Source organism: Siphateles boraxobius, unplaced genomic scaffold (assembly GCF_051911475.1).
Source record: "Siphateles boraxobius isolate OS27281-9 unplaced genomic scaffold, OSU_SipBor_1 222, whole genome shotgun sequence".
Lineage (NCBI taxonomy): Eukaryota > Metazoa > Chordata > Actinopteri > Cypriniformes > Leuciscidae > Siphateles > Siphateles boraxobius.
The window spans coordinates 448,960-476,177 of NW_027508836.1; the positions used below are offsets into that span (position 1 = coordinate 448,960).

The 27,218-nt window shown below is 42.6% G+C and overlaps 3 protein-coding genes across 6 annotated transcripts in view; 1 reads left to right on the forward strand and 2 right to left on the reverse strand.

The window, feature by feature from the left end:
• Positions 1-2,811: 2,811 nt before the first annotated feature.
• On the reverse strand, positions 2,812-5,017 carry LOC143747460 (zona pellucida sperm-binding protein 4-like). Its single transcript, XM_077240242.1, has 7 exons — positions 4,310-5,017; positions 4,045-4,232; positions 3,874-3,971; positions 3,645-3,802; positions 3,376-3,568; positions 3,001-3,306; positions 2,812-2,922 (listed from the first exon to the last, which is right to left on the reverse strand). The coding sequence occupies exons 1-6, from the start codon at positions 4,983-4,985 to the stop codon at positions 3,093-3,095; spliced, it is 1,527 nt and encodes a 508-aa protein (XP_077096357.1). The 5' UTR covers positions 4,986-5,017; the 3' UTR covers positions 2,812-2,922; positions 3,001-3,092.
• Positions 5,018-7,453: 2,436 nt separating this feature from the next.
• Positions 7,454-9,659, reverse strand: LOC143747448 (zona pellucida sperm-binding protein 4-like). 4 transcript variants are annotated; one of them, XM_077240224.1, is made up of 10 exons: positions 9,369-9,659; positions 9,172-9,308; positions 8,952-9,135; positions 8,687-8,874; positions 8,516-8,613; positions 8,287-8,444; positions 8,018-8,210; positions 7,801-7,948; positions 7,643-7,715; positions 7,454-7,564 (listed from the first exon to the last, which is right to left on the reverse strand). In XM_077240224.1, exons 1-10 carry the CDS (start codon positions 9,625-9,627, stop codon positions 7,488-7,490), a joined length of 1,515 nt encoding a protein of 504 aa, XP_077096339.1. In that variant the 5' UTR covers positions 9,628-9,659; the 3' UTR covers positions 7,454-7,487. The 4 variants fall into 4 exon arrangements, with proteins under 4 accessions (XP_077096339.1, XP_077096340.1, XP_077096338.1 ...); XM_077240225.1 differs by having other exon boundaries at positions 9,172-9,219; positions 9,349-9,659; XM_077240223.1 differs by having other exon boundaries at positions 9,172-9,659.
• Positions 9,660-22,377: 12,718 nt separating this feature from the next.
• Positions 22,378-27,218, forward strand: part of LOC143747483 (apolipoprotein B-100-like) — a 30,676-nt gene continuing 25,835 nt past the window's right edge. The window contains exons 1-7 of the mRNA XM_077240274.1: positions 22,378-22,478; positions 24,112-24,435; positions 24,622-24,636; positions 24,785-24,888; positions 24,973-25,118; positions 26,816-26,963; positions 27,057-27,209. Coding sequence (XP_077096389.1) covers positions 24,426-24,435; positions 24,622-24,636; positions 24,785-24,888; positions 24,973-25,118; positions 26,816-26,963; positions 27,057-27,209 — 576 coding nt within the window. The 5' untranslated portion in view covers positions 22,378-22,478; positions 24,112-24,425. The remainder of the gene's footprint in view (positions 22,479-24,111; positions 24,436-24,621; positions 24,637-24,784; positions 24,889-24,972; positions 25,119-26,815; positions 26,964-27,056; positions 27,210-27,218) is intronic.

Genomic DNA, 27,218 nt, shown 5'->3' on the forward strand with positions numbered 1-27,218 from the left:
TCCATGTCTATGCAGTTTTACTATCAGTAATATTCTCAAAGTGCTTTTAAATTCAATCAAAAACAATGCTAGGGGTATAGAAGGTAACTAGTAAGACACAGCAAGGAACGCAATTCAGACTACAAATGCTGCCTATATTAACTGCATCTTATTAGCCAAAATGCCCAATCTCAAAATTATCTTTCAGTTTCCCCGTACGGGCCACCATCTGTAACAATCAACCTTTTATCTTAGGCTGTGTTACTAAAACGCAAAGGGATTCTTCTAAAAGATTGAACAGATTAGTAATACCCAACTATAACACCTCCTTGGTTTACCAGCATGAAACATACACAAAAAAAAACATGCATCACACACATCAACCAGATATGCTTACAGTATTGTGCTTTATATTTTCACACAGTAAATGACTCACCCAAACCCTCAATAGTTCAGTGTCCTTTCTGTTAGTCCCGAAATTCACCTAAATGTCCAAACTAAACGACAGTTATTTTGTCCTTTCCCATGACGATCGCGAGAGCGCATATAATCCAAAGGCCGATGCCGGTAAATGTTCCCTGAAGATTAATCCACAGAAAAAAGAGTCTCAACAAACTCCGATGAATGAAATCCAGCCAGCTGTCTGGGAAAGTTCACTTGACGCGTCCTCAAATTGGTAACGCGCTGGACTCCTCACCCACTACAGACAATGTTCAGATCACATTCAGTTCGTTTTTTCCAGTCAGACCCTTCTTTTCATTTACTACCCAAAAGAAAACAGTTTTTTCACACGAGTCGCATGACGCACTCTATACGGGCGCCATTTCCGGTCGCATCCACCCTTTTTTTCTCCTTTAGACCGCCCCTATACATATACCAATTTGGGTGCGCGGTGATCGAAGATTACACATGTATCAGCTGACCAGTATCCTTATACAACACCCATTTTATACCATCACACACAGTGGAAATAAACATGATAAATACATATACATAAGTACATATACATATACCTCCAATATTATATGAAACCCACAGACCTGTATGTAATCAATTAAATACTTAAACTCTTGGATTAATCTAAGTAATGATACATTAACTAATGTGGCAGTGTCACAGCTGAATATTCGATCCCTTTCTTCAAAAGTAGTCCACCCCCCAAGATTACTGTTATAAACATGAGCCTCGTCTGAAAGGCAAAGGGGGAGGTGTTTCTGTAATTTATAATAATATCTTCAGTATTACTGAGAAGTCTAGTTTCAAATATAATTATTTTGAAGTGTTGGTGCTTAATGTAACATTATCTAGTGTAAATAATAAATTGCGCTGGACATTTGTGCTGGCTACTGTATACAGGCCACCAGGGCACCATCAAGACTTTATCAAAGAATTAGCTGATTTTCTATCAGAGTTAGCACTGGCTGCAGATAAACTCCTTATTGTTTGTGATTTTAATATTCACATTGGGATTGTTATTTAGAGACATTCAGAACTCTATTGGAGTCAAACACGTGTCAGGACCTACTCATTGTCATAATCATACTCTATATCTAATATTATCACATGGAATCAATGTCGATGCCATTGAAATTCTGCAGCAGAGCGATGGCATCTCAGATCATTGTCTACTCTTGTGTATACTTCATATACTTAATTCACAGCCGACTACCTGTTACAAATATGGTAGAACTATCACTTCTGCCACTAAAGATTGCTTAATAACCAATCTTCCTGATCAGTTTCATCTCATCAGCATCCCAGATGATTTAGAAGAACCTTGATAATGCAACATAAACCATCAGTTGCTCCGTTGCACTTAAAGATTAAAGAAAATGGTCCAATGCCATGATACGAGCACACTCGGGCCTCAAGAGATCAACCAGAACAATGGAGAGTAGCTGGAAGAAAACAAAATTAGACATTTTTGACATTTCGTGGAAAGAGTACGATTGCGTACAGTAAGGCTAGATCGGCTTATTTTTTTAAAAACTGCTAGATCGGCTTATTTTTTCTCTCTTAAAAGAAAACAAAACCCTAGATAATTTGATACATTGGCTAAATTAACAAGAAATAAAGCTTCTACTTCTGAAGTTTCCAAATAGCACAGCAGTCATGAATTATACTAACGACCGAACCCTATGCACTTTACTCGCAAGATTGAGATTATTAGGGAGAAAACAATGCAACCATCTACTACAGTTATCACATCTGACAGTGCATTGTAGTCTCCTTTGTGGGATAAATTCCATTCATTTGTTGCTATAGGAGAGGAAGAACTGCCTAAACTTTAAATCAACATCATGCCAGACCCTATACCGACTAAACTCCTGAAAGAGATGCGTTCAGAGGTCATAGATCCTCTTCTTAAAGTCATTAATTCATCTGTCACTAGGATATGTATCAACTTAAGCTGGCTATTAATCCTAAAAAAAAAAAACCTCAAGTTGGTCCCAGAGAATTAGTCCAATCTCACATCTACCGTTTCTGTCAAAGATACTAGAAAAGGCGGTATCCTCACAACTGGGTTCTTTTTTAGAAGAAAATGAAATCTGCGAGTTTAGGCATCAATAGATGCAGTAATGCTAGTCCAGCCATAAAGACATGTAAAGCCAAAATTTGATACGTGAAAAATGAACAGGCGCCCAAGTTAACTACTAGATCTTGGCAATTAGTAAAGTGAAATGGCTTAGGCAGACACTTGGCTTGTTTAGTTCAAGGCAAGAATCTCAATGCACAAAAGAAAAAAGGTTTAGTAGTGCAGCCCTAGAAGTCAAACTGAGAACAGTCATGAAACCTCCAACTCCAGTCAGAAATGAAAGCCAAAGAGAAATGTTGAGTTTCATGAAGTTTATTAAAACACTCAAATTCACTTGACCAGGATAACTTCTCCACTAGACACCACGGTTTGCCCACTAGAGATGGTCTTGACCTGCGTGTCTCTCCCTGTAAAAAGTGGTAGAAGCATGAGGGGCATTTAAATAAATTCTCAGTTCCTGAAGTCAACTTCCAGCAAGCACTCACTTTTCCTAGTGCAACTTTGCTCACAGGAGCCAGAGGACGGATGGCACACCGCTGTACTACAGTGGATGAAGATCTAACAGAGGGGCAAAGGGTTAAGCCATAGAATTCACTGTAAAAAGCACTAATATTAAGGGTTGAGGTAAGGCTGCAGAGCATACGGTTTCCTGCAGAGGAGCCAGTGATGCTGGATCTACAAATGTGAACATCTTCACAACAAAGCGCTTGTAGTGGGTCGGGAACTGAAGACCAGATGATCTAGACACTGGAACCAATGTGGTCAGGTAACGATCATCCTGGTAAGGGCATCTGAAAGGCAAAGAGGCAGTCAGAAATGCCTTACAGCACACTAGATGGATAAAGACTGGCCTTACTCACCCATCAACCAGAAGATCCCATTGGGGTAGACTGAGTGGACTGGGGGTTGATGTGGCCCAGCAATGTCCCAGCATCAGGACAATGTTGGGGTCGGTCCTCTCCAAAATGTGCACCTCAACATACACAGGCTCCCGCAGGACTTTTGTAACTGGATAATCAGCATCACTGTAGTAGGACGTGTACGCCTCGTCCCCTGAGGAAGAACGCAGTGTTTAACTAGAAACTGGAGTTTTAGAAAGGCTTTAGGCATACTCGGGACAAACACTTACCTTCTGCACAGCCTTTGGTGACACATTGACCATTTGCCAGTCTAAGCGCCACCCTGAGGGGTCCAGGAGCAGCTACTGGTGGAGGTGGAGGAACGGTGTTGACCTCCACCACCAGAGCTTCCACAGATGTACCAGAGTACCTACACTGGAAGAGAAGCCTGGACAACAAACAGTGAGCTTGTAGCATTTGTCAATAATTCACATTTATGATAAAGCATACATCACATACTCAAAATGGCTGTCCCTTGTGATGGAACCGAGTGGTCCGATACCCACTTCATATGAGGAGGTCATTCTGTTTTCATACACCACATATCCACTGTCCTCCTGCAAATAGTAACACTGTTGGCATCCAATCCATTCTAAGCCATGCAGAATAAAACCACAAGCAGCTACTCGCCATCATGCTTGTGCCACACGCAGTGACAGGGAACTGGTATATAGCAAAGAAAGGTGTGGATCCCACAGGACTGCAAGCTGGATCATTTCCACCCAGGAGACGGACTGAATCCAGGCTCAATCGAGGCAGCGTAACATCTCTAGCCACCACTACCACAAACTGCCCATCTCTTATACACTGGACAGTCACTGGAAAGAGTTACAAGAGCAGGTTATTGCTGAGGATCAGTTTAACATGAATGCCTCTTCATTGACTACACTCTTACCTGCCTTCCCATAATAACACTGCTGGCCATTAAAGCAGCAGTTGATAGCAGCACACTCAGCACCACTGATACCAGGTGGTCCACATTGGATCTGCTCATAATCAGCTACAGTACATTTGTCAAGGGGCTCTGCCTGTGCCACTGGCTGCTTAGGCTGAAATTGCTGACTAGCTTGCTGTTGAACCTGCTGAGGAAACTGCTGACTTGCTTGCTGTTGAACTGACTGTTGAAACTGTTGACTAGCTTGTTGAACTGACGGTTGAAACTGCTGAGGAAACTGTTGACTAGCTTGCTGTTGAACTGGCTTTTGAACCTGCTGAGGAAACCTTTGACTAGCTTGCTGTTGAACTGGCTTTTGTACCAGCTGAGGAAACTGTTGGCTAGCTTGCTGTTGAACTGGCTTTTGTACCAGCTGAGGAAACTGTTGGCTAGCTTGCTGTTGAACTGGCTTTTGAACCTGCTGAGGAAACCACTGACTAGCTTGCTGTTGAACCGGCTGAGGAAACTGTTGACTAGCTTGCTGTTGAACTGGCTTTTGAAACCACTGGTCAGTTTGCTGGAACGTCAGAGCTTGAGGACTCTGGGGCAGATCACTCCACTTCGGAAGAGCATGACAGAAAGCACAGAACCAAACACAAAGTGCCAGAGACTGAACAGCACACCAACTTCCTGCCATTTTTCAACAGCTAGTCACACTGCTGAGATGCTGCCCTTTGGTCTTTTTGTACACTACAGACTTTGGCTAATTAATGATAATCCCTCCCTCTTCATTAACAGTCATGATTCTCCAGACTTGCACGAGTGGGAGTTTATGCAACTAGGTGATTCTATTGTTTCTTAAAAGTCCATTTTTCTTGCTTTTCCACCCTCTTGAACATACTTAAAACCACATTGAGCTGAATTCAGAATAGTATGCTAGTACTATTTCTGCCATTCTGAATTCAGCCCTTTTTTTATCCTTCAGTAGCTGAATATTATATTAGATGTTTTAGCTATGCTGGATTGTTTTTTGTTTTTCTTTGAAACACATCATAGAGTTCTCATGGCAACAGGCCTGTATGTTCAGGGTATGATTAAAGGTGCTCTAAGCGATGTCACACGTTTTTTAGGCCAAAACGTTTTTTGTCACATAGAGCAAACATCTCCTCACTATCCGCTAGCTGCCTGTCCCCTGAACATGCTGTAAAAAAACGCGGTCTCTGTAGACACTCCAGGCTCCACAAACGGCAACAAAAACAAACTGTAGCAACCCGCGCCACGAAACATAACAAACAGTGTTCCAGCCATTAACCGACTAGAAGGATTTGGGGGTGGGGTTTGGGGGTTTAGTGTGCGTACACATGAAGGGGGGTGTGGAGGAGAGAGAAGCATGAAGAGGGAAGTTTTGAATTATATTATCTTTAAGTTTGACATGGCCGACACGTGACCAAAGAGACGACGTTCCGATGAAAAAACAGCAAAGAGGGAAAAGGATAAGAAACGCGCAAAGTCCCGAATTTACATCGGAGAAGCCTTCGAAAGGTGGCAAGAACTCCGCTGGCAGAAGGGCTACCAATCCCTATTAGCTCTGTTTTGAATAAGTTTTTAGGACGTTCATGTTCGCCTAACCAACATAATAGGATATAATTAGCCAGAACTATGCAGTCAGCGCTAACTTTGGTGAATACAACCCATAGGTTTCTAGCAGCTAGCGATCAATCTCTAATGTAAATGATCAAGCAGACTCACAGTAGGGCAACAGTTTGTGTGAATGATTGTTTTCACGCGCTGTTTGTTATGAATTTGAATGTTCATTTATATGCTATTGACAACTTTGACTAAATTTGTTTACGACGGAGCCGTTGTTTATGCTCACTGGGAAACGCAAAGCTAAAGTTATCTTGTTATTATTGCGTCCGTGTATGGGCACGGAATGGAGAGGGAGGAGACGGGATGAGGAGGGGGGAGGGTCTTCGTTTTGTTTGACAATACTTCAAACATCAACAAGAAGTGACGTCACCCGACATCGCTTAGAGCACCTTTAAATAACGACGATGTACTAAAAACTGAAACGACCTCTCCCGCATTCTGCAGGACAGTCCAGAAATTGTGAGTTTTGTACCGCAAGACATAGAGTCCCGCAATTCAGTTGTCTATTATAATGAGTCTTTTTTTCATCCCTGATATTACAATACCACAGTAAGAAATATAATAAAAACGGTGCCTGGCATTTAAAAATCTATTTGTGCATCCGTCATGTTCTAGTTGTGGAAATAAGCAACCAAAATACGCAATCGTGGAGAAAGTTCTTCCCACTGATGACAAATATCTGGACAGCGCAAAGAAATAAGTGCAGGCCTCAAAGTCTGTAAAAACAGCTATACCAGCAATAATTTCATCTCACATTCTGGATAAGAACCTCAAGAGCTGCTCAAATTGATGATTTAAAGCATGCAATCAAATATTTCCAACAAACACGCACCGATGCCATGGATGCTCGAGCGCCACCTACAGAAATGGCCGAGCAACTACGGAAAAACCAGCTAAGCAGAGAAGGTTTAAATCCCACCTGCTAGCGCACTTCAAATGTTTATGTACTAGGTCAGTAGGCAGTAGAGTACACTGTTTTTTTGTGGCTGTTCGAACACATTCAACCCCATGAGCATCTACTCTATGAAAGCAATCTGGTCAAATGTGTTTGACTACTTCTGGAAGTTGCCAAAAATAGATTCCTCAACAACAAAATTCCCATTTTTACACCACAGTCCACTTGTGCTCGGATTTACAAAAATGCTTCTTAGTACCTTGTGTAAAATAGGCCTTGGACAGCTACCTCGTTGGGATACAATAGTTAAGGGATTAATGCTGAAACAAGTGACCTTAGAGGGGTTTGGGCATCAATAGATGCAGTTATCCTAGTCCAGCAATAAAGTCGTATGTAAAGCCTTAACTTGATATGTGAAACATGAACGGGCACCCCAAGTTAACTAGAACTTGGCAATTAGTAAAGTTAAATGGTTTAGGCAGACACTTGGCTTGTTTAGTTCAAGAGAAGAATCTCAATGCACAAAAGAAAAAAGGTTTAGTAGTGCAGCCCTAGAAGTCAAACTGAGAACAGTCATGAAACCTCCAACTCCAGTCAGAAATGAAAGCCAAAGAGAAATGTTGAGTTTCATGAAGTTTATTAAAACACTCAAATTCACTTGACCAGGATAACTTCTCCACTAGACACCACAGTTTGCCCACTAGAGATGGTCTTGACGTGCGTGTCTCTTCCTGTAAAAAGTGGTAGAAGCATGAGGGGCATTTAAATAAATTCTCAGTTCCTGAAGTCAACTTCCAGCAAGCACTCACTTTTCCTAGTGCAACTTTGCTCACAGGAGCCAGAGGACGGATGGCACACCGCTGTACTACAGTGGATGAAGATCTAACAGAGGGGCAAAGGGTTAAGCCATAGAATTCACTGTAAAAAGCACTAGTATTAAGGGTTGAGGTAAGGCTGCAGAGCATACGGTTTCCTGCAGAGGAGCCAGTGATGCTGGATCTACAAATGTGAACATCTTCACAACAAAGCGCTTGTAGTGGGTCGGGAACTGAAGACCAGATGATCCAGACACTGGAACCAATGTGGTCAGGTAACGATCATCCTGGTAAGGGCATCTGAAAGGCAAAGAGGCAGTCAGAAATGCCTTACAGCACACTAGATGGATAAAGACTGGCCTTACTCACCCATCAACCAGAAGATCCCATTGGGGTAGACTGAGTGGACTGGGGGTTGATGTGGCCCAGCAATGTCCCAGCATCAGGACAATGTTGGGGTCGGTCCTCTCCAAAATGTGCACCTCAACATACACAGGCTCCCGCAGGACTTTTGTAACTGGATAATCAGCATCACTGTAGTAGGACGTATATGCCTCGTCCCCTGAGGAAGAACGCAGTGTTTAACTAGAAACTGGAGTTTTAGAAAGGCTTTAGGCATACTCGGGACAAACACTTACCTTCTGCACAGCCTTTGGTGACACATTGACCATTTGCCAGTCTAAGCGCCACCCTGAGGGGTCCAGGAGCAGCTACTGGTGGAGGTGGAGGAACGGTGTTGACCTCCACCACCAGAGCTTCCACAGATGTACCAGAGTACCTACACTGGAAGAGAAGCCTGGACAACAAACAGTGAGCTTGTAGCATTTGTCAATAATTCACATTTATGATAAAGCATACATCACATACTCAAAATGGCTGTCCCTTGTGATGGAACCGAGTGGTCCGATACCCACTTCATATGAGGAGGTCATTCTGTTTTCATACACCACATATCCACTGTCCTCCTGCAAATAGTAACACTGTTGGCATCCAATCCATTCTAAGCCATGCAGAATAAAACCACAAGCAGCTACTCGCCATCATGCTTGTGCCACACGCAGTGACAGGGAACTGGTATATAGCAAAGAAAGGTGTGGATCCCACAGGACTGCAAGCTGGATCATTTCCACCCAGGAGACGGACTGAATCCAGGCTCAATCGAGGCAGCGTAACATCTCTAGCCACCACTACCACAAACTGCCCATCTCTTATACACTGGACAGTCACTGGAAAGAGTTACAAGAGCAGGTTATTGCTGAGGATCAGTTTAACATGAATGCCTCTACATTGACTACACTCTTACCTGCCTTCCCATAATAACACTGCTGGCCATTAAAGCAGCAGTTGATAGCAGCACACTCAGCACCACTGATACCAGGTGGTCCACATTGGATCTGCTCATAATCAGCTACAGTACATTTGTCAAGGGGCTCTGCCTGTGCCACTGGCTGCTTAGGCTGAAATTGCTGACTAGCTTGCTGTTGAACCTGCTGAGGAAACTGCTGACTTGCTTGCTGTTGAACTGACTGTTGAAACTGTTGACTAGCTTGTTGAACTGACGGTTGAAACTGCTGAGGAAACTGTTGACTAGCTTGCTGTTGAACTGGCTTTTGAACCTGCTGAGGAAACCTTTGACTAGCTTGCTGTTGAACTGGCTTTTGTACCAGCTGAGGAAACTGTTGGCTAGCTTGCTGTTGAACTGGCTTTTGTACCAGCTGAGGAAACTGTTGGCTAGCTTGCTGTTGAACTGGCTTTTGAACCTGCTGAGGAAACCACTGACTAGCTTGCTGTTGAACCGGCTGAGGAAACTGTTGACTAGCTTGCTGTTGAACTGGCTTTTGAAACCACTGGTCAGTTTGCTGGAACGTCAGAGCTTGAGGACTCTGGGGCAGATCACTCCACTTCGGAAGAGCATGACAGAAAGCACAGAACCAAACACAAAGTGCCAGAGACTGAACAGCACACCAACTTCCTGCCATTTTTCAACAGCTAGTCACACTGCTGAGATGCTGCCCTTTGGTCTTTTTGTACACTATAGACTTTGGCTAATTAATGATAATCCCTCCCTCTTCATTAACAGTCATGATTCTCCAGACTTGCACGAGTGGGAGTTTATGCAACTAGGTGATTCTATTGTTTCTTAAAAGTCCATTTTTCTTGCTTTTCCACCCTCTTGAACATACTTAAAACCACATTGAGCTGAATTCAGAATAGTATGCTAGTACTATTTCTGCCATTCTGAATTCAGCCCTTTTTTTATCCTTCAGTAGCTGAATATTATATTAGATGTTTTAGCTATGCTGGATTGTTTTTTGTTTTTCTTTGAAACACATCATAGAGTTCTCATGGCAACAGGCCTGTATGTTCAGGGTATGATTAAAGGTGCTCTAAGCGATGTCACACGTTTTTTAGGCCAAAACGTTTTTTGTCACATAGAGCAAACATCTCCTCACTATCCGCTAGCTGCCTCTCCCCTGAACATACTGTAAAAAAACGCGGTCTCTGTAGACACTCCAGGCTCCACAAACGGCAACAAAAACAAACTGTAGCAACCCGCGCCACGAAACATAACAAACAGTGTTCCAGCCATTAACCGACTAGAAGGATTTGGGGGTGGGGTTTGGGGTTAGTGTGCGTACACATGAAGGGGGGTGTGGAGGAGAGAGAAGCATGAAGAGAGAAGTTTTTAATTATATTCTCTTTAAGTTTGACATGGCCGACACATGACCAAAGAGACGACGTTCCGATGAACAAACAGCAAAGAGGGAAAAGGATAAGAAACGCGCAAAGTCCCGAATTTACATCGGAGAAGCCTTCGAAAGGTGGCAAGAACTCCGCTGGCAGAAGGGCTACCAATCCCTAGTAGCTCTGTTTTGAATAAATTTTTAGGACATTCATGTTCGCCTAACCAACATAATAGGATATAATTAGCCAGAACTATGCAGTCAGCGCTAACTTTGGTGAATACAACCCATAGGTTTCTAGCAGCTAGCGATCAATCTCTAATGTAAATGATCAAGCAGACTCACAGTAGGGCAACAGTTTGTGTGAATGATTGTTTTCACGCGCTGTTTGTTATGAATTTGAATGTTCATTTATATGCTATTGACAACTTTGACTAAATTTGTTTATGACGGAGCCGTTGTTTATGCTCACTGGGAAACGCAAAGCTAAAGTTATCTTGTTATTATTGCGTCCGTGTATGGGCACGGAATGGAGAGGGAGGAGACGGGATGAGGAGGGGGGAGGGTCTTTGGTTTGTTTGACAATACTTCAAACATCAACAAGAAGTGACGTCACCCGACATCGCTTAGAGCACCTTTAAATAACGACGAAGTACTAAAAACTGAAACGACCTCTCCCGCATTCTGCAGGACAGTCCAGAAATTGTGAGTTTTGTACCGCAAGACATAGTGTCCCGCATTTCAGTTATGTCTATTATTATTAGTCTTTTTTTCATCCCTGAAATTACAATACCACAGTAAGAAATATAATAAAAACGGTGCCTGGCATTTAAAAATCTATTTGTGCAGCCGTCATGTTCTAGTTGTGGAAATAAGCAACCAAAATACGCAATCGTGGAGAAAGGTCTTCCCACTGATGACAGAGAAGATTTAAATCCCACCTGTTAGCGCACTTCTTAAAATACAGTAATTTACACTCTAATCAGTAGGCTATTTTATATCCATTGATTTCTTTATGTAAGTGCGTGCTGTCATGACAGATCAGAGGAAATCTGTTTTTCTGCTCAAGACTGACACTTGCTGGTGCCTTTAGGAATTAGATTTCAGGTAAAGTGCCATTTATTTCAATCATATTTTCGCCCAAAATTAGAGTATTATTAAATAATGTCCTTCTCTTTATTTCCTCCTCTAATTCCTTAACTTTTTTCTTATCCGTTTATCGCTGTTTCACGCTTTCTGGTTTGCTTTCTATCTCTCTAAATCTTTTTATTAATATGTAATAAAAGGTGACTTTTTTAAGGATGTACCAAATCAGAAGCTCAAATAAAATACCAGAAATCAATGTCAGTGTGTAGAAGTGTATTTTTGTGTCTAAAGTTCAGCGTACTGCAGTTCATTGTCATTGAAAAAATTAATTCAGGTCAGTGTGAAGAGTTCAGAGTCTATAATTGTGTGTCTCCTAAAATATAATCCATATCCACACTGAAGGGGTTGTATGTAAAAATTTTCATTTCATTGTGGGGTGTACTAGAATATGTTCTCATATGTTTACATTCTTGCTTGATTGATTTAAAAAACTGTAATTTTACATTATTACAGCTCCTCTCTCCTCAGTCTGGTTGCGTTGTTTTCGATGAAACTCCTCCTTCCGAAATATGAAATGTGCTGTGATTGGTTAGTTGGCCTAGTGTGTTGTGATTTACAGCGCTTTAGCTCGTGTTCAGGAAATGTCCCGCCCTGTTTCATAACCACAAGCTCTACTCCGTAATATGTAAATATTAACTTTGATATTAACTGCGTCTATTTCAAACCATTTCGAGCCCCATTCAGACCCTGACAATGTTGACGAACAAAAGGATTGTGCTGAACGAATTTCAAGCACTGACTTTACTAGCACTGATTTCACAGGACGTTTCAATGTGGTATGTTTTTTTTCTCTTATTCATTTTATACATGATGTAATACACCATTTAATCATGGTAATTGTTGGAAAACTATGGTAATACAAACAGTAATCGATCACAAAACTATGGTTTATTTTCCTAACGGGCGATGAACAGTGACAAAATTAAGAGCTTACAAAAGCTACAGTGAACCCTACATCAATACTGTAATGTTAGTTAGCAGGCTAGCGGTGGCAAAGCTTTACATCATATCTATCATAGCAAAATATAATGCTTATTATTGGAATGGTTCATAAAAAACACAACTACAAATAATTATTATTATTTAAGGAATAATTTTTAATAATTCATAATAATTTTTAATGTTCAGGAACAAGTGTTAAAAATATATTTTAACCTCTCTAAGTTTGTCAGTGTCACGGTGGAGTGCGGGTTGAAGAAGAAGGCTGAGTCAAAAGGCTTCAATTCCAACATTTACTATATATATATATACATATACATATATATATATATATATATATATATATATATATATATATATACGTATGTCCAAAAACAACAAACAGGTACAGGCAGGTTGACGGGCAAAAGGTAAACTTACACACAAAACACGAAACATCAACAAGAACCAACCAAGACAGCCTGAACAGGGACCCGTTCTTCGTACGTTGCTTAAAACATCCGAGATCAAACGAGACATCCAAGATAATATCATCGTGCTTATCATGATCCGGCTAATTGGGTTCTTCGAACACTCCTGCCGGTTACGAGTTATTGCTTGAAGGATATGCAGAATTTGAAAACTTAATTAAAACGCCAGGGAACACCTTAAAGTGTGCAAAAGCCAGGGGAGAGGGCTTGCAAAAAGTAGCAGACAAATTAAGATTGTAGTTAGATGTTTTTATCACTTATTACAGTATATATATTTATATTTTAATAATTTCTAAATAATGAATAACTTTGTTCAATGTAATGTCAAAGTCACCACCCACTACTAGAACATGGGAACAAGTAAAAGTGAAGTACTAGAATATTCTACATAATAGTAATTTGGACTACTTATACTAGTCTCTTTTAAAAAGGCACTGTTAATAAATGTTTGCCTGTTTATAAAAGCAACCAAGAAAAAGGCTGAGAAATAAAAAGAAAAGAAACAAACAGGTGGTGGTCCTGCACCCCCACATTATACCCAGCAGAAGAGCTGGCGCTTGGGTTGAGTGTGAACCTTGTGGAGGGCATCCCTGTGTTCAGCTCTTCCTCAGACCCACAGCCAGAGGCCAGGAGCAGAACACCTTCACTGCTGGGAAATCAACTTTAAATGATCCTAGTACACTGTAAAATAATTTGTTGCTGCATTAAATGAAGTAGGCCCATAATCCAAATGGCTGTCCAGTCATATCAGCTGTTAAACCTTGAGTGGCAATGAATTGCTTTGACTTGTGAAAGTCTACATGTGTGACTGTGAAACTACATAGTTAATGTAAAAAAAAAATATGTTGCCATGAGTTATTGATCACATTTCCCCCCATTATACTTCATTGTAATGAAATTGTGTTTTCCTCTTTTGTGCAGTATTAAACAATACACCAACACTTTTATGTGTTCCCAAGCAAGTGGCTGAAGCATGTGCAGTAAGTGGACTTTTTTTAACGTCACATCAAAAGGGAAGAAAGTAGCTACAACACTTTGTAATGCCCATTTCCCCCCCAATGCACAGGAAAGTGAAGAAACTCTCTCAGGTATCTTTAAGTGCATAAATAACTTTACTTAATTTACACTTAAGTACCTATTATTTCTAATATGAGTTGCAGGAGTCCACATCTACAGAAGAGTCTGCACAAAGCAGTGATGCAGAGGTGGGCAGTGTTGTACTTTTCCTTTTCATTTTTGATGCATAAGCCATGTGTTTGACAGGTTTACCCCTAGAAAACAGAGTATTTTGAAAATACTTGACAACTTAAAGAAAAAAAAACTGGCACTAGAGATAGAGTTGCTTCATAGGAACTTCAGAGTAAGTGCTAATATATTAATTCACACAGAGTACAATATATATTATTTGCAGGCAAAAGAAGACTTGATCACTGGCTTTTCTTTACAAAGAACAATTAAAATAAAAATCAAGGAACTAAGCATATTTGTCTTGTCTTTTATTAAACATTAATGAAATCTTTTATATTTTTTCTGATGGTGCAGTGTTGTGTAATATGGCCCATGCAATGTCACAGGCCCTGTCAGGTGCAACCCTCAACCTTTTCAGACACTTTAGTTGGCTAAAGTTCACTTCATAGTGTGCCCTTGTCCTGGCTAGAGCTGCATTGTAACTGGTCTGGGGTTTGGGTCAGGGAATGGGGTCATAAAACACCTGTCTCCAAGCAGGATCCTGTTGTAATCACCTGTTTAATGGAAAAATTCAGTTCTGTTAGGATAAGCATACGTGTATGTAATACAGTGAGCTTGATATTCATATTTTTCCTAGCACGTTCAAATAAGGTGCATAATTCTCTGAAAATTCTTGAGTCATGCACAGATCCTGGCCATATTTTTGATATGGAACATAGTCACACACCATCTAAGAGATTTTAGTCAGTCAACTGCCTTTTTAAAATTTGATATAATACTAATCTGGATAAGAATCGCAATAGTAACTTGCCTGCACTGTTATTAAAGCCCGACTCCAACGAGTCGAACATTTATGCGTTTCCAACAAATTAATGATGTAAACGACATCCTCACGAGTCATGAGAAAAACGATATCTATCAAAAAGTACACTATCGCGCTACGCTAAAAGACTTCCCGTATCAGCTCCGCTTATGAAGCCGCGATCTAATCCTGTTAACATGAAATGAGCCGCTCGCGAGCAGGTTCAAGCTAGCGCATCTGTTGCTATGACAGCAAGTCCAGGATGAGCGTCGAAGAACCAAACAATCCAAGATCATGCCAAATCGCCAACAATCAAATCCAGCTAAGTGAATTAGCGACGTACGAAGAACGGGCCCCAGAAGCAAACTAAATACAAGCATGAATCAAACATAACAAGGTGAAGACAGGTGACACGGATGATGAGGACGATGAACAGGCTGATAAGTAAGGGAGTGAGTTCAGGTGTGGAGACAAGGAGGATTCTGGGCAGTGTAGTGCAGACGGAGACTGTGACAGTCAGCTTTAGGACAAACTTTTTCCGGGGTGTAAAATCAGACAACTCTAGCTCTTCTCTAAAGCAGCCCAACATGGCCTCGCCCACTTTGTTGCAGGGGGCGGGTTTATGTACATTTTAGGCATTGTGATGTCACCAACTTGGGAAGAAGCTCATTGTGTAGGGACTAAAAACCAACCGTTTGTTGTAGACTTTAAAAACTATTTCTGTAAAAGAAAATATCTCCCTTTGATTTGAACTTGAACTGACCGTCGTAACTTTGTAGATTTTGTTTATGCTCAAACAGCAACATTACACACTAACTAAAGTTAAAAAAGTGAAACCATGATCATCCACCCCTTTAATGATGTCATCTGTCGACATGATGCCGGTGAATCGCAGAGCTGGTGCAAACATATCCGTCGCTCTCAGCAGCGTAGACGGCATCGAGATGTTCATTTACAGTATATCACTGCAAAAGTATTTTCAACTTCTTTTTTCTTCTAAGAACAAAAATGTGTGAGTATATTGGGGTTTTGAATCATGTTCATAATACCATGTTCATTTACGTGTACACGAGTGCGAGCACGAGCGATAAGCTGCTACTGCGGTTCACTTAGCGGCCACCGGTGTCACTTATAACAAGGGTTTCTGAATTCTAAATAGACCATTTAATTTTTTCCTGCAGCAGAATTTTCCTTGCATTAATTCAGATCAGCTTATGCACATGAGGAGTTTCTGTTTGTCACAAAGTCCTTGTTTATTTAAACTATGGAATAGTTTGGGGCTGGAACTCAAACAAAGCCAAAACAGTCATAAATTTAAAGTACTCTATAAACAGAAGGTCTTATCACAATACATGGCGGGCATGGTTTAATTTTGTGGTTTTGTATTTATGTATTCATAGTCTGTTTATATTACCCTGTAGGTATTCTGAGTACCATTGTTGGTATTGTCATAGATTTATCCATGTATTCATAATCGGTCTTATTTTACCTTGTAGGTATTTGATTACCATTGTTGGTATTATTATAATTGTTACCTAAGATCATATATGGTTTGTATTTAGGATATGTTGTGTTTTATTTTGTTTTTGGTATTGTTCTGCTTTTGGTGAGGGAGAAGGGGTTACCCTTCTTCCTTTCTCATGTTTTCTTATGTATTTATACACAAAATTGTAATTGAGTGTTAGGATAATGTATAAGGAAGCAGCTACCATTGTTCTGTTTTGTTTTTCCTGTTAATGGTAACCGGGGTGGGTTCAAATAAGTTTGACTTCTACCCACTCCGTTTTGAGCAATAGATTGAAGTATTTGTTTAAGTTGATGAAAGTATGATGAATTTAAAGGCTTGTAAAGATTAGTCAAAATGCTTCTTATTGCCTTGTCATGTGTAATTACATATTGCTCGAAATAAATAAATAAATAAATAAATAAAAGACTAATTTTGCTGATCTAATCATGAACTTGTCACGGTAGATGTATTTCCTGGTCTCTTCTAGTCTTGTGTTTATGTTGTTGTATGATTGCACGTGCGTGTGGTCGTGAATGATTGGCACTCCTGATCCGCTCCAGCTGATCGTCTTTTCGTCACCAGCTGTACGCAATCTCATCACCCTATATATTCTTACCACTGTTTCCTCATCATTGTCAGATCGTTTGTCTTGATGTCCTTGGTGTTGGTGTTCCTGTATCCTGTCCTGCCTGATGTTCCAGTTCTTCGTCGTCTTCACCATCATCGTCTTCGTCATCGTGTCGTGTGGGTTTAGAGTCTTCACTGTCTTCACCTCTTCACTGCACCCTACCACAGATCCTGATCATCTAGTCCCTGCGTCACTCACCATCGGCTGCACTGTTGCTGTTCCCGTGTTATTCTGACTGTTGTTTAATAAAAGAGTAACTCGCTTTTGCTTCCAGTATTCCTTGCAGCAGACATGACAGAACGATCTGACCGTCAAATGGAAGCAGCGAGCGCATCACCGTCTTCATTAGAGGATTTTATTCACCACAGCATTCGGCGAATGGACGCCCAGGAAAGAGAGATCGGCGACACGGGTCGCGCAGTGCAAGCCTTAGTGACGCAGGTGTCCGAGCTCACCCGGCAGCTCCAACACCTGCATGCTCCCACTGTACCGCCCACACCGGCCGCAACCCCCACACCACCAGACAACCCATCCCAGTCAGAACCACGCCTACCTGTACCCGAGGCTTATGGAGGAGATCCTAATTATTGCAGAGCCTTCATCACCCGATGTTCCATGCACTTCGCACTGCAACCTCGCACATTTAATACAGAACAAGCCAAAGTAGCCTTCACGCTAACCCTGCTGACTGGGAGAGCGGCCTTATGGGAAAACCAACACCCATGCTGCGCCTCGTTCCAGACCCTCGCCGCCGAGATGAGGAAGGTGTTCGACCAGGCTGCTTCTGGTCGTGAGGCAGCCCGAACTCTGGCAGAGCTGCGACAGGGGGGAAGATCTGTTTCTGATTTTTCCATAGAGTTCCGGACCTTGGCGGCGGAGTGCGGCTGGAACGAGGAGGCGCAGTGGGACATGTTCCTGCATGGGCTGGCTGATCACGTCCAGAAGGAGATCTACGCCCTGGACCTACCCACCACCCTTAATGGACTTATAGACCTGGCTCTGCGGGTGGACGCTCGTTTGTCCAGGGTCGAACGTCGAGCCCAGTCCACCCGTACCCTCGTTGGTATCGATGTTCCTCGGTCCAGTGGCAGGGACGTGGTCAGCCCCAACTACGATCCGGAGCCCATGCAGGTGGGTCGAGCTCGGCTTTCCCGGGAGGAGAGGGAGAGGCGGAGGTCCCAGGGCCTTTGTCTCTATTGTGGAGGATCAGGACATTTTGCCCACAGCTGCCCAGTAAAAGGCCCAGCCCGGTAGTAAACTTGAGGCTACTATCGGGTGGGATCTCCGCCAGGAAGACCTCATCAGCTGTGACATCTACCTCCACCCTTCTCCCGGTAAGACTAAGATGGTCAGTCCACCAGCACGACTGTCACGCACTACTGGATTCAGGCGCCGAAGGTAATTTTATGGACTACAGTTTTGCTCAGAAGTTTCAGATTCCCTGCAAACCACTCACTCACAAGATCGCTGTTCACGCACTCACCGGACAAGAACTACCCACCATCTCCCTTTCCACTGAAGACGTCACCCTCATTACCTCTGGCAATCATTCCGAGACTATTTCATTTTACATTATGGACTCAACCCTGTCACCTGTTGTCCTGGGACACCCTTGGCTCATCCAACACAATCCCCGAGTGGACTGGCATCACAAGTCCGTGTTGGAGTGGAGCAAGGAGTGTCATAAGTCTTGTCTTGTGTCTGCTTGTTCGTCTGTGCCTATGTCTGTGTTACAGGAGGAAGCAGGGGATCTATCTAACGTGCCCATGGAGTACCTGGACCTGAAGGAAGTGTTCAGTAAGTCTCGTGCTGCTTCTCTACCTCCGCATCGTCCCTACAACTGTGCTATAGATTTACTGCCAGGTAAGTCTCCGCCTAAAGGCAAGTTATATGCTCTCTCTATTCCGGAGAGAGGGGCTATGGAGAAATACATTTCTGATTCTCTAGCAACCAAGTTCATCCGTCCTTCCTCTTCTCCAGCGGGGGCGGGGTTCTTTTTTGTGGGGAAGAAGGACGGCTCTCTGCGACCTTGTATTGACTACCGGGGGCTGAACAATACTTATCCTTTACCGTTGATGTCTTCAGCCTTCGAGAGATTACAGGGAGCGTCCATCTTCACAAAATTGGATTTGCGTAACGCTTATCATTTGGTTCGCATTAGGGAGGGGGATGAGTGGAAAACTGCTTTTAACACCCCCAGGGGGCATTTTGAATACTTGGTCATGCCGTTCGGACTGTCCAACTCCCCAGCGGTTTTCCAAGCACTGGTCAACGACGTGTTGCAAGATATGATCGATCAGTTCACATATGTCTACCTGGATGACATATTGATTTTTTCCTCTTCTTTCCAGGAACATGTGCAACACGTTCGACGAGTGCTTCAGAGGTTGCTAGAGAATGGGCTTTTTGTCAAGGCGGAGAAATGCGATTTTCATGCACAGTCTGTCCCTTTCTTAGGTTACATCGTGTCGTCTGAAGGAATGCGTATGGACCCTGAGAAGATTAAGGCTGTGGTGGAGTGGCCAAACCCAGATTCCCGCAAGGCCCTGCAGAGGTTTCTGGGGTTCGCCAACTTCTACCGGCGTTTTATTCGCAACTTCAGCCAACTAGTCGCACCTCTGACTGCCTTGACCTCCCCCAGAACTACGTTCAGGTGGTCGGACGCAGCCGAAGCTGCGTTCACTAAACTGAAAGGCCGCTTTGTTTCAGCCCCCATCCTTGTAGCCCCTGATTCTTCACGTCAGTTCGTGGTGGAGGTCGACGCATCAGAGGTGGGAGTAGATGCAGTGCTGTCCCAACGTTCTCCTGTGGACGACAAAATGCACCCTTGCGCCTTTTTTTCACATCGACTATCACCCACCGAACGTAATTACGACATTGGTAACAGAGAGTTGTTGGCTGTTAAGTTAGCGTTGGAGGAATGGCGCCACTGGTTAGAAGGGTCGGGGGTACCTTTTATTGTCTCGACCGATCATAAGAACCTCGAATACATTAAAACCGCTAAAAGATTGAACTCCAGGCAGGCTCGGTGGGCTCTGTTTTTCGGTCGTTTTGATTTTTCCTTGTCCTATCGGCCGGGGTCTAAGAACATCAAACCCGACGCACTATCCCGTATATTTGATTTTTCCGAGCGCCCGTCTACTCCCGAGTGTATTTTGCCTGAAACCCTATTTGTTTCAACACTCACATGGGAGGTCAAATCGAGGGTCACTAAAGCCCTAGAAGGGGTAACGCCTCCGCCCGGTTGTCCACCGAATCGATTGTTTGTGCCGGAGGGATTACGGTCCGACGTTATTCAGTGGGGTCATGGTTCCAACGTGGCTTGCCATCCAGGAGTAAATCGGACTAAGTTTTTAGTTAAGCAACGATTCTGGTGGCCACTTATGGCTCGGCACATTCACAGTTTTGTTTTGGCTTGCTCGGTTTGTGCCACTGGTAAGACTTCCAATCGACCTCCAGACGGGTTACTTCAGCCACTGCCGGTCCCCTCGAGACCCTGGTCCCATATCGCTCTAGATTTTGTTACCGCCCTCCCACCCTCTCAGGGTAACACAGTGGTTTTAACTGTGCTGGACCGGTTCTCGAAGGCGGCTCATTTTGTTCCCTTACCCAAATTACCCTCAGCTAAGGAGACGGCGGTGGCAGTCGTAGATCACGTCTTTCGGTTACATGGCCTCCCGACAGACGTGGTTTCCGACAGGGGTCCCCAATTTGTGTCCAAATTTTGGCAAGAGTTTTGTAGGTTACTGGGGGCGACGGTTAGTTTGTCCTCTGGGTTTCACCCCCAGAGCAATGGTCAAACCGAGAGAGCCAACCAGGATTTGGAGAGAGTGTTGCGATGTTTGGTCTCCAAGAATCCTTCCTCGTGGAGCCAACAACTGTCTATGGTTGAGTACGCACACAACACGTTACCAGTATCGGCTACGGGCCTATCTCCGTTTGAGTGTAGTGTAGGTTACCAGCCACCTTTATTTCCCAGTCTGGAATCCGAGGTTGCGGTCCCCTCCGCCCACGCCTTCGTCCAGAGGTGTCACCGCACGTGGACTAGAGCCCGAGAGACTCTACTCCAGGTGGGGGCGCGCACCAAGGCCAAGGCCGATCGCCACCGGTCAAGTATACGTATATGTATACGTCGTTGGTCAAAAAGTGTGGCTTTCTACTAAAAATATTCCTCTCCGTACCGTGTCTAATAAACTAGCACCCAAATTCATTGGCCCGTTTACTGTCACTAAGATCCTTAGCCCGGTGGCAGTCCGCCTCAAATTACCTCCAGCGTACAGGAGGGTTCATTCCGTGTTTCATGTTTCCAAAATTAAACCAGTGTTTCATTCACACATTAACCCGCCTGTCCCGGTCCCTCCTCCACCGCGGCTCGTAGATGGAGAGACTACATATTCGGTCAATCGTATTCTGGACTCTAGACGGAGGGGACGCGGATTTCAGTACTTGGTGGACTGGGAGGGTTACGGTCCGGAGGAGAGAAGTTGGGTTCCTGCTAGAGACATCCTGGATCACTCCCTTATCGATGATTACAATCGACAGGTAAGAGTGTCTGGGAACGCCAGGAGGCGTTCTTAGAAGGAGGGGTACTGTCACGGTAGATGTATTTCCTGGTCTCTTCTAGTCTTGTGTTTATGTTGTTGTATGATTGCACGTGCGTGTGGGCGTGAATGATTGGCACTCCTGATCCGCTCCAGCTGATCGTCTTTTCGTCACCAGCTGTACGCAATCTCATCACCCTATATATTCTTACCACTGTTTCCTCATCATTGTCAGATCGTTTGTCTTGATGTCCTCGGTGTTGGTGTTCCTGTATCCTGTCCTGCCTGATGTTCCAGTTCTTCGTCGTCTTCACCATCATCGTCTTCGTCAGCGTGTCGTGTGGGTTTTGAGTCTTCACTGTCTTCACCTCTTCACTGCACCCTACCACGGATCCTGATCATCTAGTCCCTGCGTCACTCACCATCGGCTGCACTGTTGCTGTTCCCGTGTTATTCTGACTGTTGTTTAATAAAAGAGTAACTCGCTTTTGCTTCCAGTATTCCTTGCAGCAGACATGACAGAACTAAAATATATAGATTAAGCAAGACTGAGAAGTTGCACACACTGTGTAACTCAGTTTATTTTTAAAATGTTGTTGTCCTCCAATTGTGTGCACTTAAATCAATAATATACTGAAACAACAAACTGAGCAAATAAAAGGCGAGCCTAATGTTTATTAGCAAACTATGTCTGTTTGTGCTGAAATCCATCTCAAACTTGGCTCTGTTTGAGCTTTATTCTGCCACAGCCTATGAATGAACTTTGGAATAAGGGGTGAAACGAACAAGCACTCATTGCACACATGAGTTTGTTCTGATTATAAATGTCCTGAAAACTGAGACTGTGAAGAGAAGAAATGTTCTGAAGTCATCATGGTTGACAGTAAGCTCCGTCTTCTGCTGCTTTTGACCGTCGCCGTGTCCAGTGAGTATCTCTACTGCCGCTCATTCTGAGTAGCACAAATCGAAATTTCACAATTAGTTTCTAACCAACTTTTTTTTTGCCCTCAGATATTCGCACTGCAAAAAGTGATTTTCTTTCTCTGTATTTTTTCCAGTGCAAGTAATAAAATACATTTACTAAAGATGCAAAATGACATGTATATTCAAATTAAGTGAGATTTGTCCTTAAAACACATTAAATATTCCGTGTATCATTTTTGCTTTGTTTAAATAATTCAAATATCGGAGAATATTTTTTTCCACTTTAATAGGATACATTGTTGAGATGCATATGAAATCCATATGGAAGCCAATTTCACCCACACATGAGATATAGAATCATGGTTTAGTAAATCTTAATTATTACAAAAAGTTTGAGATGAAAAATCTAAATTATGACATACTGTACTTAGTCATAATTATGAGATTGAAAAGTCAAATCATGACATAAAAGGTCGAAATTGACATACTAAGTCATAATAATATTTATACATAGTAATTAGGACATAAAAAGTAAAAAATGCAAAAACTTGCAAGTCATAACTATGAGAAAAGAGTCGAATTTATTACATAAAAAGTTATAATTCTGACATACTAAGTAAAGGTAAAAAATATATAATTATGAGATAAAAATGTGAAATTACGACATACTAAATCATAATTTGGAGATTAAAAAGTCAAAATCATGACATAAAAAGTCGAAATTGACATATTAAGTCATATTAATAATTATACAGAATAATTATGCAAGTCATAATTATAAGAGAAGTCATTTTATGACCCAAGTTGAAGTTAGGACATAAAAAGTCCTAATTATGAAATTGAAAATTCAAAATCATCACATAAAAAGTAGAAATTGACAACATAAGTCATTATAATGAGATATAAAAAAATAAATTATGTGCTAAGCACTACAATCAGAACTTTTGAATTAATTTGACTCTTTTCACTTCATAGGCAGGTATTTCTTGTTTCTGAATGCCATTGCAATAAAGAAACTTTCCATTTAACATTTTATCATTTAGCAGACGCTTTTAACCAAAGCAACTTACAAATAAGGAGAATAGTAGAATCAATCAAGCAGCGATTAACCACCAGTGCAAGTTTATAGGGAGAGGAGTGACGTGCATCTCTTCGGCTCGATAAAGACACTCTTGCTGCAGCATCTGGATCAGTTGCAGAGGTTTGACTGATGCTGGAAGGAGAGTACATTACAATAGTCCAGTCTGGAGAGAACAAGTGCTTGGACCAGGAGTTGTGTAGCTCTGATAGGAAGGGCCTGGTCCTCCTAATGTTGTATAAGGCAAATCTGCAGGACCGGGCAGTTCTAGTAATGTGATCGGTGAAGTTTAACTGTTCATCAATCACAACTACAAGGTTCCTGACAGTCCTGAGAGGAGTTAAGGTTGTTGAACCTATAGCTGAATGGAGAAGTTGTGCTGAAGTGTTGCGTTGGCCCGAGACTACCTGTAGTTCTGTCTTCACAAGTTTGAGTTGAAGGTGGTGGTCCTTCATCCAGCAAGAAATGTCCGTCAGATCCTCAGGCTGGAATGAGAGGTAGAGTTGTGTGTCATCATCATAGAAGTGATGGGAAAAACCATGTTTCTGAATGACAGATCCTAGTGATGACATGTAGATGCAGAAGAGAAGCGGTCCCAGCACTGAGCCCTGAGGCACCTCACCCCTCCACGACACCCCGAAGGACTCCTGAGTTCTGCGGTTCCTGAGATGCCCTTCATCTTGAGGATTGACTGGAGGATCTGGTGGTTCACTGTGTCAAAAGCAGCAGATCCAACAAGATGAAGGATTTGGAAGCTGCTCTTGCCAGTTTTAAAACTTCAATAACAGAGAGCAGGGCAGTCTCAGTTGAGTGGGCACTTTTGAAACCAGACTGGTTGCTGTCCAACTCGTTCAAGTGTCTTAGCAATTAATGGAAGAACGTATACCAGTATGTAGATTTCTAAAAGTGCTGTATTTAAAGTACTAAAGGATTACATATACATTCAAGCTGGCGTTTTTGAACATTTTCAGCCCTGACTTCAGATGAAACCACAGTGTAAACGCTAGAGTTTCAATTCACTCTAATAAGGTGCATTTGTTTTGTATTGCAGAAGCTCAGGACGAAGAAGTGCCATGCTTGAGTATGTCTCAATTATTCTGCAGAATCTACTGCACATGCAAAACCTACAGTTGTAATGATCTAAATTCAATATTAAATGTCAGCATGTATTTCTGCAGTTTCTCATTTGTTGATAATGTGTATTAAGTTAGATGCTCTGCTTCTTCTAGTGGCCAAAAGATACAAGCCCTTCAACAAGTATGAATATTTCTATGAGACAGAGTCCTTGAATGCTTTGAACGGGGCTGTCAACGGTCCCAAGGCCAGCTGCAAGGTACAGTACGACTTCATTTCACCACATCAAACTCTAAAAATATACTACTGTTTTTTCAGCAACACGGTGTGAATATCGTATTAGGTTGAGATTGCTGCTCCTGGTACATGCAGCTACATTGTGCGCACCACCGACTGCACACTGAGTGAAGTGATTGACGTCGATCCAGATGGAAAGCCTGTGTTTGGAGCAGCTTCTGGTTCGGAGGACTTCAAAACCGCCATGGAGAGGTAAAGGACTGTTCACACGTGTTAGGTTTACGAGCTAGTTTTGGCAACTAGAGGCCCTCATTGTGTTTCTCACCAATTGATCATGTGCTATTGTTCTCACCTGTGCCTCATTTCGTGTGAGTGTATTTAAGTTGCTCTGGTCATCTCTTTTTTGCTCAGTGTTTGTTATGATGAGACCAACCACTCCAGTCTTGGTGAATTCCTCTTGTGATTTTCTCTGGATTTATTTGTTCAGTTTGATTATCTGACTTTTTCCATTTTTTTGTCCTTATTTTTTTCCCTTGGGATTTTTTTAATTTAACTTTTTGGGAAACATAATTTACCCGTTGATGTTTCTAGACCCTCTTTTGGATTTTTTTTTGGAACATTCTGATTTGGAATTACTTAAAGTCCCTGTAAAGGCAATTTAAAAAAAAATTCTAAACACATTATAAATGTTAGCAATGTATTGCTAAAACATATTACAAAGACTGTGAACTGTGAAGTACTGAATTGTGGAGTTAGACCGTTAAACAGTTTTTCACCATTGCTATTTTCCGGATTTTTTGGGGGGTCTAAAACGGGGCTCGATGACGCACTGGAGCCCCTGAAGTCCTGGACACGCCCCTATTTGATGACGCACTGGAGCCCCTGAGCTCCTGGACATGCCCCTATTTGATGACGCACTGGAGCCCCTGAGCTCCTGGACACGCCCCTATTTGATGACGCACTGGAGCCCCTGAGCTCCTGGACACGCCCCTATTTGATGACGCACTGGAGCCCCTGAGCTCCTGGACACGCCCCTATTTGATGACGCACTGGAGCCCCTGAGCTCCTGGACACGCCCCGATTTGATGACGCACTGGAGCCCCTGAGCTCCTGGACACGCTAAAAACACATTTTTCTGTGATATGACAAACTCAGAACACATACTTCATTTTGACTTTACAGGGACTTTAATAATTTTTTGCATTGACTTTGTTTTGGAATTACATTAAGGAGACATTAAAGGTGCAGTGTGTGATTTTTTTGCGGCATCTAGTGGTGAGGTTATGATTTGCAACCAACAAAAGTTACGGTGGCCACCAGGAAATATGTCATCGTCTGAGACAGCAGAGAGTAACAGTTCAGCAATGAGGTTTCTTTAAGGATAAATTAAGAATTTATGTTTACTTAATTATTCAGTAAAACTATATGTTATTGTGAAAATTATTATTACTTGTTCATCATTGTGTCAGTTATTCGCTGAACTAAGCTTGCTTCCTTGCACGAAGAGCAACGTGGTAACGAAACGCATTTGTCCATTTAGGGCCACTGTAGAAACATGACGACACAATATGTTGACTTCCATAGAAGGGGGTGCCCGTGGTTATGGAGATATAAATGTCTCATTCTAAGGTAATAAAAACATAACATCATTATGCAAGGTCTTTATACACCACTGAAAACATAGTTATGGATCTTATATTGCATTTCTGTCAATAGATACTCAGAAATATTACACATTGCACCTTTAAGTGTACTCCCTGACTGAGCTCTCGTTTCTGCAACTGGGTCCTCTACTTTCTCCTTCATTCAGCCCTCACAGATTTGTTCTAACCTTGGATCTGACAACACTAAAAATAACTAGGGTGCATCTCAATCGGCTCCCCGGGGCGTGTAATTCGGGCACTGGTATCAGATGTTCATATTCAGCAGACACGTCTCTCTTTGTTCAGACGCCCTCTGAAGTTCACCGTTGAGGGAGACGATGACATCAAGGTTTTCCCTGAGGAAGATGAGCTGATAAACATCCTCAACATCAAGAGGGGAATTATCTCTGCTCTTGCTGTCCCAGTGCTGGAGGAGGACAGAAACGGAGACATGGTCCGTTGCAGGGCAGCACGATAAACTTCATTCTTGAATGCGAAGACGCTTATGTCAAATCCACTTCTAACATTCAGACCGTTTGTCTTCCAGCCCACCATCTACGGTCTGTGTAAGACTGACTATGTTGTGAACACCAGAGAGGACGTTGCCACCGAAGTCACCCTTAGAAGAGACTTGTCCGATTGTGACAAGTTCAGGCCAGTCGAAGACCACACCAGTCCCCTCGCCCTCATCACCGGCATGGTGAGTTCA

Bases quoted from the DNA above. Each gene is read 5' to 3' on its own strand.
- LOC143747460 (XM_077240242.1), bottom strand. From the start codon at position 4,985: ATGGCAGGAAGTTGGTGTGCTGTTCAGTCTCTGGCACTTTGTGTTTGG. The intron at 3,972-4,044 runs GCGAGTAGCTGC...TACTATTTGCAG, and splicing joins CGTGTGGCACAAGCATGATG to GAGGACAGTGGATATGTGGT. The intron at 3,307-3,375 runs GTGAGTAAGGCC...TTTGCCTTTCAG, and splicing joins TGGGATCTTCTGGTTGATGG to ATGCCCTTACCAGGATGATC.
- LOC143747448 (XM_077240222.1), bottom strand. From the start codon at position 9,627: ATGGCAGGAAGTTGGTGTGCTGTTCAGTCTCTGGCACTTTGTGTTTGG. The intron at 8,875-8,951 runs GTAAGAGTGTAG...AACTCTTTCCAG, and splicing joins GTGTTATTATGGGAAGGCAG to TGACTGTCCAGTGTATAAGA. The intron at 7,565-7,642 runs GTGAGTGCTTGC...CACTTTTTACAG, and splicing joins GCAAAGTTGCACTAGGAAAA to GAAGAGACACGCACGTCAAG.